At 48.7% G+C, this 12,668-nt stretch overlaps 2 protein-coding genes across 3 annotated transcripts; one reads left to right on the forward strand and one right to left on the reverse strand.

The window, feature by feature from the left end:
- Window positions 1-746: 746 nt before the first annotated feature.
- RpL3 (ribosomal protein L3) lies at window positions 747-10,057 on the reverse strand. 2 transcript variants are annotated; one of them, XM_075701646.1, is made up of 8 exons: window positions 9,961-10,057; window positions 8,551-8,743; window positions 7,500-7,855; window positions 6,710-6,907; window positions 5,940-6,140; window positions 5,261-5,356; window positions 1,047-1,166; window positions 747-837 (listed from the first exon to the last, which is right to left on the reverse strand). In XM_075701646.1, exons 1-8 carry the CDS (start codon window positions 9,961-9,963, stop codon window positions 793-795), a joined length of 1,212 nt encoding a protein of 403 aa, XP_075557761.1. In that variant the 5' UTR covers window positions 9,964-10,057; the 3' UTR covers window positions 747-792. The 2 variants fall into 2 exon arrangements, with proteins under 2 accessions (XP_075557761.1, XP_075557762.1); XM_075701647.1 differs by lacking the exons at window positions 8,551-8,743; window positions 9,961-10,057 and adding an exon at window positions 8,390-8,519.
- A 145-nt stretch (window positions 10,058-10,202) lies between these two features.
- Polr1E (RNA polymerase I subunit E) lies at window positions 10,203-12,415 on the forward strand. The gene has a single exon (XM_075701645.1). The coding sequence runs from the start codon at window positions 10,297-10,299 to the stop codon at window positions 11,530-11,532; it is 1,236 nt and encodes a 411-aa protein (XP_075557760.1). The 5' UTR covers window positions 10,203-10,296; the 3' UTR covers window positions 11,533-12,415.
- Window positions 12,416-12,668: the final 253 nt, after the last annotated feature.

The following is a 12,668-nucleotide window of genomic DNA, read 5'->3' on the forward strand; positions in this document are numbered from 1 at the left end:
CAAATAAAGGCAATTAAGTTTGTGCACACACAACCAGTGCAAATTGTTGCAATAGTAAAATGAGGCTCTTTGGAGCAATTTTAGAGGTTGGATTGCGCAACATTTTGACAGACACACAGAAGAGAAACACACCACCACAGAGCGCTACTTGCAACTATCGTATTCCCTTGTCAGCGGAATAAATACAGGAAGATACTCGGGGGGGGGGGGGGGGGGGGGGAGGAGGAGAAGAGCGGTAGCGACAAAAAAAAAAAAAAACTTTTGACGAATATGGCCATCTACCAATGCCAAGCCAGCTTCGTCATGTTATCGTTTTTGCTGCACTCGACATCGCCAAAAAAAAAAGGAACAGGATACGGAATTTCAGATTAGTGTGTGAGGAAATCTAATTCCTATGCACTAAGGGAGACTGAGGGCGTGCTCACGCACATACTTCCCAAACATGCAACCTCAGCGGCTTCGATTCTCTCTCGCATTATTTGGCTGCCATCTTTGCCCACAATCTTACAATTCTATCTGCTATACCAACACGCCCAGTTGTCAACCTTGGCAAATCTTTGGAACAAATTGATGTACAACCCACAGTCCCATGCTGGCGAATGAACCATCATGGACCGTAGATTATGTGCCATGGTCCCCTGCTGCAATTTTTGTAGGGAAACTTCTATCAAATCCTGACCGAGCGGTAGGCTGTAACAGCAGCAGTCTACACAGTTAATGCATCAACATAGACAAGACCACACATATGACTCCAGAATGCACATTTATTGCCCCACCGAGCCAGAAAAAGCTTCAGGCAGTCCCTTCTTCCTTCAACTTGTCCTTTTTCAGCGGGCCCTGCAAGACGAATGGGAGAAAGAGCTCAATGAAATGGTGGACGCAGCAAGGACAATTGCAAGCACGAACACACGTCAGAAGGATCAGTAGGAAGGCAGTATTGGGTATGGTCATCAACGACTTACAGACAGCGCATATCCATGTTTCTCATCACACAACCAACCGAAGCAACCCAAAAAAAAGAAATCAGGCAGGGGTGCCCGACTCACCATGAAGTTGTGCTTCTCGGCCGGAGTCTGGAAGCGGCCATGTCCAAACTTGGACGATGTGTCGATGAACTTCAGCGTGATCTTCTCCAGGGCGGTACGTTTGGTGTGCACCAGGAGAGACTGCACAAGAAAATCGGCAAGTTTTTTTAAACAAAAAGCTTGACACGACAGCAACGCCCGCCAATCGCGTCAATGGATGGGTCAGGCCTATCATTGTAACATCCACCACAACATTCTCGGCATTGTTCGGCTCAATGAATTCATCACAATGGACAGATGTGTACCGTGCTTGCATGAACATGTGGCCCCCCACACACATCAAGTGCAGCGAAGAAGCAAAATGTTGCGAATTAGTATGGCAGTGAATGTTTGTGTAATCTGGACACAAGATAAACCTCTTGATAACTTGCCCCCCTAAGGACACACTTAAGGGGAGACACGGCTCTTTGGGACCGAAAATCGGTCAAAAAGCCCGATTTTCAATCTTTTCATTTTTGGATTCATGGCATAATTCTGCACCTTTGAGCAAATTTCCATTTAAATCTTATGCGTAATTGCGCCGTAATGTCGATTTAAAATAGTGTAGTTTCTAAAAGCGCCCTTTAAATTGTGGACAAACAGCGCTAGTTACGACCGCGCGCCGCGCAAAAACGAAAAGCCGCACCTATGCAATCTTGGTCTTGTTTGAAAGCTCGCGCGTCTGGCTTCCCTTCCTCTCTCGGCCAGCCACCATGTGCCAGCCGCAGTAAAATAAAACAAGCGCAAAGTTTTCTTCAACGCGCGTTCTTATTGGTCGGAAAAAGCACGTGACCCGAATGGCACCATCTGATAGGCTTACGCCGGTTGCCCTGGCATGAGCACTGCACATGCCGCCATTTTGAGCGAGTCCTCGGTACTGCACGGAACTATGCCAGGGGGACCGAAGAAGCACCATTCGGTGTATATGTTCGGCCGGAGACTAAGGAAAACGAAGAAGAAAGTAGGGGAATCGTCTTCTTTTCAGTCTGAAGCCAGCGACCGACGAGGAGCAAGTGCCGACGAGCAGCCGCATGATAGCCGCGGAGAAGCAAACAATGCATCGCTGGACGACGCATCGCTGAACCGTGCACCCATCACTTCTGCGGATCGTCAGCCGCCCGATTGTCGTGGAGAAGCAGAAAATGCTTCGCTGGACGATGCTTCGCTGGACAGTGCAGCCAACACGCCTGCGGACGCCAGACTCGCCAACCGACGCACGGACGGGCAACCGCCCTGCCGCGGAGAACCAAACAATGCCTCGCTGGAAGTTGCATCGGTGGACAGCGCACCCGACGCGTCTGAAGTGTCCGCCCGAGTGAGAATTGACTCTAAAACTGTCACCGACAGCGACGTAAGGGAGGCAAGCGCTCGTGAAAAGGCTACGCTCGAGCGGCTTGCGTCGACGGCAGCAACGACGCGAAAGATGGAGCCATTCACGGACCTCGGCGGCGCGGCAGCGTCGGTAACAGACGAACGTAAGGCAGCGTTTACTGCCGTCGACATGCGTGCGATAAACTCCCTCCTTGGCTTTTTGCGCTGCCAGACTTGTCAAGGACGCGCGGAGATGGTGACAGGAGATCGCGAGTACGGCCTCGCAGTGAAACTGATGCTGATCTGCGAGAGGTGCGGTGAGGTAGCGACTGAGTGGAGTTCGCGACGGGTACAGGGTGAAAAGAAATGCAACCCGTTTGAAATTAATATCCTTGCCGGGCGTGCGATGCTCGCAACAGGTAACGGCCAGACAGCCATGAATGACATTTTCGCAGCGATGGGCCTGTCTGGCCGAGGTCTCCACAACAAGACGTTTCAGCAGCATTTGAAAAAAACTCTGAACCCCGGTGCGACGCGTGCAGCTGAGGCTGTTATGGTGCAGTGCGCAGAAAAAGCGGTTGCACTTTACGAAAACTTGTGTTTTGGACACAAAGGCAACATTGCTGTGTGCTTTGATGGCACCTGGATGACGCGGGGCCATTCTTCGCATATAGGAGTAGGCGCAGTGGCGGAGCTATTTACCGGCTACATCCTGGACTACGTCGTGCTTTCAAACTTTTGTTTGGGCTGTGAAATTGGACCCACACCTGACTCTGAAGAGTATGCTGGGTGGAGGAAATCCCATCAGTGCCAGAAGAACACAGATTGTAAATCTGGCCAAATGGAAGTTGAGGCTGGATTAATCTTGTTCCAGCGTTCTTTAGAACGCAACAAAGTAAAGTACACAACCATGCTATGCGACGGTGACAGCCGCACTTTTAATGCTATCAAGGATGCAAAGGTGTACGGCTTTGTAGATGTTCAGAAAGAAGACTGCATCAATCATGTACAAAAACGTATGGGTGCAGCGCTTCGAAACCTGCTCCAGAAGCACAAAAGTGAAGGCATGCGGGGACTTGGTGGCAAGGGGAGGCTCACAGCAGACCTCATCAACAGGCTGAGTGCCTATTATGGTCGAGCACTCAAGTCTCATTGTGGTGATGTTGACGCCATGCAGAGAGCGGTAATGGCAACGTACCACCATGTCACGTCAACTGACAGCTGCTCTAACCACAGCCTCTGCCCAAGTGGCAAGGATTCTTGGTGCCGTCATAATGCGGCAACAGCAAAAGGTGAGCCACAACCAAGGCACAAGTATAACTTGCCAGCGGACGTGGCAAAGGCCCTTTTGCCTGTGTATGAGCGCTTGGCAGATGTAAAGCTGCTGAATAGGTGCAAGCGAGGAAGAACCCAAAACTCCAATGAATCGTTCCACTCAGTCATCTGGAGTATGATTTCCAAAGAACAGCATTTCTCCCTTTTTGCTGTGGAGGCAGCCGTTGCAGAAGCAGTGCTACGCTTCAATACTGGAAATGAATATGCAGCAACAGCCATTCTTCAAGAAATGAATATGAATGTGACAGACTCCGGCTCAAAAAGAGCCAAAGAAAAAGACTTGCGTCGCACCACTGCTTCCAGGAAAAAACGGGCATTGTCACTAGGCCTCCAGACGATGGCAAAAAAGAAGCACCAATCTGGGATGCACCCAGATTATTCCCCAGGTGCATTTTCGTAATTTGAGGTGCTTTCGTTCTCATAAAGGTGCTTGAAACCGTTTTTCTTCATTTTCTCAAAACTACAATTTTGACACACTAGCAGTTTTGGAGTGAACATATTTCTGTTTGTATTTGTGCTAGCACAGTAATTTTTTTTTCCCTGAAAACGGAAACTCTTACTCTCTGTAGTAAGGCTAATTTCACTGCGCATATTGGTCAGTAACATTTTTTTTAAAGTTACTTTGTATAAAGCAGGTGAGGGAACTTTTACTGCAATGGGTTTGGCAACCCCTAGCTTTAGACCTAATTGGCCTAGGAGACTCATTCTTGTTTTACTACATTCCTTAGATGTTAAACATTAATTTGGTATGCTAAATTTTATCACTGCATCAATTGTTTGGGAAATTATCAAACTCCAAATGAAAAACATAATATTGTAAATATTTTGAAAACTGTTTGTTGTATGGAAAAAATAAATGCAGATTTAGAATCAGTGCATAAAACTTAATGAAACATGAAAGTTTCATTGCAATCAATCCACAAATAAAAAAAAATTTTCAAAGAGGGGTGTGCCCCCTTAAAATTCACATCTTGTAGACTACACGTTGCAATGACATTCCTCTAGTTTCTTCCAGCTTACTGACCTAACACTAATAAAAAGTTGCATGCAGCAGGGAATTACATATTTAACATGCGTTACAAAAATACATTCATTAATGCTAATTGGCAAGAAAGCTGTTACAATAGCCTTGCAACATCCAATTTGCGAAACATGTTATTATAGCAGTGTTTGAATTTGACCACATTGTAGAGGTGTACTGGGTGCAAATTTGCATAATCCACGCTTCCAGTGTCAGCAGCATAAGCCCCCTCCAACCCTAACACCTTTTTGTACTGCTTACACACGCACCAGTCAACATTCTAGTTGCAGTTTTCAACACTAGATGATCCCAATTCCTTCAATGTTGGCGACATTATTGGCTGCACAAAACGCCTCGACAGAAAACATGCTTGCCTGGGCACTATGCTTCTGGAAAATTTGTTAATTTTTATAACTTCGTGTGGTATGTAGAGGCAAAAGATAATTGCACTAATGTTAGCACTGGGCTTCGTCACTTGTTCATGTAAGCACAGAGCACACCGAGTCAAAGAGCAGCAAACCATCCTCACCTTACGCATCGTGATGACCCTTTTCTTGGGACCCATGATGCAGCCCTTCAGCATCACGTAGTCACAGTTCACCACACCATAGTGGGGGAAGCCACCCTGGAAAGCACCAGAATCGGAATGGGAGGTTAGCCAACCATAAAGGATTCTGTACCACGTCAAATTTGCTCGGCTACAAGGTCAGTCCGTCCTAGTTCAACCAAAATAAAAACCCTCAGGAATCAGGTCAGATACATTCATCACTCAGAAGCAAGATCAGCTTGTCATTTTGCTGCTGCTGCAATGGCACCCACTAATGCAACATTCAAAGTGAACAAGAAAGCCGACTGCAGAACTATGACAATAAAATTTTCAAGGATTCTGCTAGCTTTGCAGATTATTAACGAAATCTCCATCCTCAAATTACTGCAATTTAACATCTAAATCTGCTATCTTTACTATAAAAGATGCTAGTTCCCTAAAGTAAGCTGAGCAAAACCCTTAGTTTGCACAAAAAATATCGCATAAAAGCGTTTCTGCAGATCAGTGTTCACCCATTTGCTGATGCATCGCCCAAGGATAGCTGTGGACATCACAAAATGTAACGGAATACATGTATGGTACAGGGTAACCACCGAAAAAGCAGCAAACTGCCAAGCTGTCCAACGCACCAACCATCAATGAGAACAGAGACGACGCTAACCATGGGAGTGATGCTCTTGTTGGAGGTGTCGTAGTCGGTGGCTGCATTGTTGATGACCAGCTTGCCGTCCTTCTTGTGGACGCCCTGGCCAATGCGGTAGATCTTTTTGTTGATCTCCGTGCGGTGGTGGAAGCCCTTCTGACCGGCACGGGCGACGGTGAACTGGACACGGCTTGGATGCCACGCACCGATGCAAGCAACCTGGGTTGGAGCAGGCAACTCTCGTTTCAGAGAAAAGCATGCTAAACTGAACAAGGCAGGAGGTTTATGCAGCTCGGTGGATTTGGACAACACTTCCGCCAAAAGCTCAACGAGAAAACTACCATTTAGTGGTTGCCATGCTTATTGCTACCAGGAAGCACTGAATGCAAATTAAACACTTTTTCTTTTTCATACCTATTGCTGGGATGAACCGCCAAGCCTGACAAGAGTAATCTCTGTGAATTAAATCGTTTTATAACGGTGGTTTGAGGACTGCCGAAACTAGCCAGACAACATATATTTCATCTTGCAAAGCCAGAGAGAGCCCCCATACTATCAATAGATTATAACTAATGTGCAGATGATACTGGTAACAATGAAGGTAGTGTTACATTGCACTATAACTAATGTGCAGACAATACTGGTAACAATAAAGGTAGCGTTACATTGCAGTGATTTGCAACCAGTGGACAACGAAACAGCCTCAATACATGAACCCAGCCCTTATAGATAACCCACACCAAGTTAGTTCCCCAGAAGCAAGGAGAGAGAGAGACCCGTGCACCCACCTTGCGCAGACCCTTGTGCGTCTTGCGCGGCAGCTTCTTGGTGTGCCAACGGCTGGTCACCCCCTTGAAGCCCTTGCCCTTGGTCACACCAATGACGTCAATCATCTCGTCCTGGTTAAACACCTGGGACACCGGAATGGGCTTCTCCATGTGTTCGCGGGCCCACTTGATCTTGGCGCCCACGGTGCCACCGTTCACCTGAAACGCAAAGACAGCACCCACTTCAGTAAACACTTTTCTTCTACAGAAATGAACTACAGACCATTGGGTGTTTCAGAAAGAAACCAGACCTGACAGTGTTGTAACTAGAGACTAGGAAACACTTTTCTTCTACAGAGGAACTACAGACCATTAGGTGTTTCAGAAAGAAACCAGACCTGACAGTGTTCTAACTAGAGACTAGGCTTTCTTGTTTGGAGGAAAAGTGAGACAGCACACGGTGCGGACTTTGCAATGGATAATTTTAACCTTTATGGCATGCAACATTACTTCTAAATGCTGCAAACATTTCAGAAAACTACCCTAAATTGGGCAGCTTGTACACAGCCAGGTTAGTAAAAATTTGAACAACCTTCAAGGACCGACAAGATGCTGACAACAAGAGCAACACTGATGCCTCGAAAAGTTTCGTCTAAAACAGCTACAAGTGAAATTCACGTAATTTTGAGCACTTCAGTTAATTTTATGGTTTTCAAAGGCCTTAAAATGGCATTTTGATACCTAAGGGACTTTCATGTACAAAACAAAGCTCTTGCCAGTCAGCTCAACAGGTAAAGCCACACGCACACACCTGAATCTCCATGATGTGGGCCTTCTTTTGGCGCCTGTGCATCAGCTTCATCTGGGTGTGGGCGAGAACGCGGATAACCTTGCAGTACTTCTTCATCTTCTTGAAGTCGCGCTCGATCTCCTGGCGGCCGAGGTCTTCCTGCCACCGCTTGCAGCTCTTGGTGAATGCCTTCTTCTTGGACTTGTACCAATTCTTGTAGAAGCGGCGCCGGCACTCCTCGCTCAGGTGCTCGGCCCAGATGGTCTTGAAGGCGCGCAGGCCCTTGGGCGTCTCGATGTAGCCCACCACACCAACAATCATCATGGGCGGTGCCTCCAGAATGGTCACCGGCTCCACGACTTCCTTCTTGTTCACCTCTGCAAAGCGACGCAACACAAAAGTTCGCTCCTCACGTTCGTGCTCCTCGAATAATGAAACAATTTACAAGTGGCCAGAGCTTCACATTACAAGCAAGACGAGATTAGACCTACCATAATGAAAGCTTAACGCTTAGCATTTTAACACGATACATGCATCTCGGCTTTAAGCTCCACACGTGTTCAAGTAATGCTGAAAAATGGCCTGAACTTTTAATTCCCTGTCCAAGGTATAATTATTGTACTATGCTCTACTATCGTGGTCTTTAAAGCACAATGCCATAACCACTATCACGGTGCAGTGTAAGCTATAGGTTGTGCTATAGATAGTGTAAGCTATATAGGCTGAGCAGGAGTGCTCCTTCATTGTGCACAACTTCATGGGTATGAAGTTTAACTGACTCAAAAGAGGCTTAGGTAGCCACAGCACCCAATTCCATCCCAGTAACACTACCCTCCACATTCTGAAGTCAGGGGGTGCGCTCTCATATATGCAAGCCTTCTGTTGCCCCTCAAGCCGTTCATTACAATTACCTCAACGGTCACAAGCTCTCAAGACGCAGACACGCTGACCAGACAGGGAAGGTGACCCAGCTGCCAGTGGCCTCTCGAAGAGGCGTGCACATGGCCGTGGCGACCAGAGGTGCACCGCCTGCCCCGGGTGTGGGGGCAGGCGCGCCGGAACGGGCACTTACTCGATCCAGGCTTGTCGACTTCGCGCACAATGTGCGTCATGCCGGCCTTGAAGCCCAGGAAGGCGGTCAGGTGGATGGGCTTGGTCGGGTCGTCCTTGGGGAACGCCTTCACCTTGCCGCGGATGCGCTTGCTACGCTTTTTGGGCACGAAGCCCATGGACCCATGCCGGGGCGCCGAAAACTTGCGATGAGACTGCAAGGGTACAAGGAAAAGTGGCAAAATGTAACATGTGCCAAAATGTGCTGGTGACAAGCGATCGCGAGTCTCAAGTCATGCTGCACGTAAATTTCCAACGTGTGTGTAGAAAGGGTGGCAGATGGACGTTTTGAAAGACGAGGCAGTGGTCACAGCCATTAAGTCATCTCGTTTAGATGGTAGCTCCTGTCCTAACAGGAGGAGCCTGCATGTTTCAATGATGGTAGTTCGTACAGACGTTCACACTTCTGCCCAGAACGTTCGAGCTACGCGGAAATTGAGCGTTCGTGACATAAGTGCGGCTGTCTAAAACGTCACATACGCTAGACCTGACAATATACAGTTAACAGTGCCACGGGGCAGGCATTTATGAACCCGGAGTAACAAAGGCTCACGGTAACACGCGGACTTGGCATGAATGCCATGCGTGAAGCCGACCAAGCAGACATGAGGGGCTTAGCAGAAACGCTATGTTTAATAGACTTCAGCCTGTATCTGTTTCCAGGTGTCTGCGAACGAAGAGTCCGTTAGGGGTACGGCGTTTGCCCCGGGAGAGAACCGAACACGTGCTCACCGATGTCGCAGTCAAAACCATATTCGTTAGGCTCTTCTAAATGTAATGCAATCGGCACATTTACAAGTAATTATTCGATTGCATACAAGGAACGGGAGTTAACCGAGAAACATTTGTCACTACGACACCAGTCTTACTCATATGCACGTGGCTGTTAGCATGGCATCGGCAATTTTGTCGCACCAAAACAGCTCTGATAATGCTAATAAGCTTCTGAAATCTGCTTCCTGCTGTAACTATCTGTCGTTATTCAACCAAGCGCTCTGGCGATATTCGCAACGTGGTACACGACCTGCATAGACATGCCATGGGTACAAGCCAGATTACAGTGCGCCTCGGGGAAACCGAATATCCTCATTTTATTACGAGACTTAAAAACATCGCGGGCCGAATGCATAGTGCAATTCAGAACGAGAACGAGCCAAAGCACACTTGACAACAGCAAAAGGGCTGTCGCATAGAGGGCTGTCGCATAACCGGCAAATATCGCACTAATTAAAACCAACTGGCTGAAAACTATTTGTGCAACAAAACGCGTGATAAGTTAATTAAAATGGAGGCATCGATTGATCAGTGTTCGTTAAGAAATTAAAACGATGCAACACGATTGAAAACCGCAGAAGTAGCAAATCGTACTCACCATGATCGCAGCGTCCCGATGAAAGAGACCGGTTCATGCGCGCACTCGAAGTCATTCAAAAAAAGGGGGCAGCACTAGTCTGCTTCACTATGCAATTCAGGTACCAGATCTTGTCATCTTACTTTGCATATATTACAAATAATGTTATAAACTATCTAACGACTAAACAGTATATGGTACATCGAAAACTTTATCAACTACTTTGCAAAAACTGTGACATCGAAATCCAGCATTGAAACCGAAACCTGGTGGCGTGCTAGGCCCACGCTTCTCGGGCGCGAACCACGTTTCTTCGAGTTGGTGTTTTTGCATGCGTTTTTGCCCCGAGCATGCAAAATGGCTCCTAAGAAGTGGCGCTTGAGAGCGGCACAGGGACCAACATGCGTACCGGTCGTCTCCTTCTCGCACGGCTCGCTAAATGCCTCGACGCGGCTGCCCACCACCGTCTACGAGCAAAAGGTGACCACCGCCGGCCGCACCAAGACCCGGCGCATCCTCGCCTCCGAAGCCGACGGATTGGAGTATGTCGGCGAGAACTACGGCGAACACGGACTCCGCGCCAACGCGCACTGCAACCACTTCGTCGCCGTCGAGAACGTCAGCACGGGAGCCGTCTCGCTTTACCCGGCCGACCTGATCACCATGCGGCCTTACTTCGCCAGATCGGCGCCCAGCGACAGCACCTCGAAAGCGCCGGACAGCAAGACGTTTCGCGAGAAGGTCGACGCCCTCGCGACAGCCTTCGGCAGCAAGCGCAAGAGAAAGGCGGTCGAGACCCGTCTCCGACTCAACGTCGAAGAAGACACGCTTCACGAGACCACAGCCAGCACTCTCGCTGCCGTCAAGGACAGCCTGACGGCGCTCGAAAAGGACACGACAGGCGGCGGCGGCAAGTCTTCGACGTCGGTCGCCGAGTCGATACCGCCGCAGAACCGCGAAGCGACCATCCCCCAGGACGTGTACCGGATCGAAGACGTCATCCCGCCAGAGCACAACGACTACCTCGACGAAGTGGCCGAGCCTCTACTGAACGCGACGCCAGACCAGATCGCCCAGTGGAGATCGGATGCCACGTACCCCGAGTACGTTGTCAACCGCGTCGAACGCCTCTCCAGGGACCCCGAGAACAGGGCCATCGAGGCGAGGCTGCTAGCCTTCTACTGCATGCTCGTCTCGATCTCCCGCTTGAGGTACACCGACGTCAAAAAGAAGGACCCGCTGCCCGACATAGCGCAGCCGCTCAAAGGGATCCTTCTGGACACGTTCACGCTGACCGCGCGCAGCGAGCGCGGCGTGACGTCACGTAGCTTTCCGCAGCGGATGAAGGACAAGGTGCTCGCTTACATCCTGGTGCTCGTGCTCGTGCTGGAGGACTACAAGTTCGACTTCAAGACGGTCCAGCTCGACACCAAGGCGTCGGACAGGACGCTGACGACGCTGGCGTACGCGCTCGGCTGTCACGTGGGCACGAAAAAGACGCCGGGGACGCGCGTGGGAAGCAAGTTCCTCGAACTCAAGCTGCCCCTCGTAGACCCCAGTCAGCATCAGAAAGCCAAAAGGGGCAGGATGTGAAACGTGCTCTTGTTGCATAAAGGAATGTTATATAGTGACGTTACAGAGCTGTTTCTGTTCCTGTGGGCTATAGTTTTGAAGTACCTTTCCAAATGTCATTTAACAGAGACTCATTGGAGGCTGGTTGATGCCTTGTGAACGCTTTTCTGTTGCACTCGAGCAGCTTTAATGAGGCCCTGACGATGCTTTTTACGCAGGTGTCAGCTACATGTTGGAAAGAGTGCGGTGAAATTTGTAAACGATCTAGTAAGCCTCTGACAAGGCTGCTAAAGAGTGAAAAAGCGGCATTGACAGGACAGGTGAGACATGCTAACGACCGCTGCTTCTCAGATTCCTAGGAGATCTGGAAGAGTGTGCGTGCATGCGGGGAGTAATTTATGGTCTCAAATGATTGCCAATGACTGGTGTCTTCGGGCCACTGTCACACGACTTCAGCTTGCAGCGACATGGCATTTTGGAAACCACAAGGAGTCATCTCCCCTTTGAAAAGAAGAAAAGCTATCTTTGCATTCTGCTTCTTAATTCCATGCACTACACATTACTACAAAACTTTACTCGCCGAGTTCACTGGAGAACACACATTGCAAAGAAATGGGCTCTTCATAATGTTTGTTTTCACCCTGTTCTTCCAACCTTAACTCCTATGTGCTCGGCAACAATTCCATAAGAACCTGTCAACTTCCCACCTCAGTTCATGCGGCTATAAAGCGTTGGAGGCCATGCTGTACACCGCCAGCAGTGTTGCGGATTTTATGTAAGCTTAGATGTTTTAAGTTGGGCAGTTGCACCTTCGTACATGGACAGGTGTTGGAATCAATGTGTTGGAATGTACCAAATGTTGCACTGATGAGTCTGACATAAAGTGCTATTCTGAACCAAGGCACTGACTTGTTTGCACTGATATTTTGTGCAGACATGGCATTTCACGGCGTGTCTCACTCAAGGCCGTGATTGGCTTCATTGGCTGTCCGTCTCGTGCAGCACTTAACAGCGTGAAACACATTACATATGCAAGCCAAAATTGGGTCTCTATGTGGTGCACCGGTAGTTGAAGACAAGGAGGTAATATTTTGTGGTAGACTTTTAGTTTAGGAAGAGCCTAAGCGCTGCTCGTGACTGAACGGATGAAACAAAAC

This window comes from Dermacentor variabilis, chromosome 8 (genome assembly GCF_050947875.1).
Source record: "Dermacentor variabilis isolate Ectoservices chromosome 8, ASM5094787v1, whole genome shotgun sequence".
Taxonomy (NCBI): domain Eukaryota; kingdom Metazoa; phylum Arthropoda; class Arachnida; order Ixodida; family Ixodidae; genus Dermacentor; species Dermacentor variabilis.

Bases quoted from the DNA above. Each gene is read 5' to 3' on its own strand.
- RpL3 (XM_075701646.1), bottom strand. The intron at 7,856-8,550 runs GTAAGTGCCCGT...GTCGCTTTGCAG, and splicing joins AGTCGACAAGCCTGGATCGA to AGGTGAACAAGAAGGAAGTC. The intron at 6,141-6,709 runs GTGGGTGCACGG...GCTCCAACCCAG, and splicing joins CGCACAAGGGTCTGCGCAAG to GTTGCTTGCATCGGTGCGTG.
- Polr1E (XM_075701645.1), top strand. From the start codon at position 10,297: ATGGCTCCTAAGAAGTGGCGCTTGAGAGCGGCACAGGGACCAACATGC.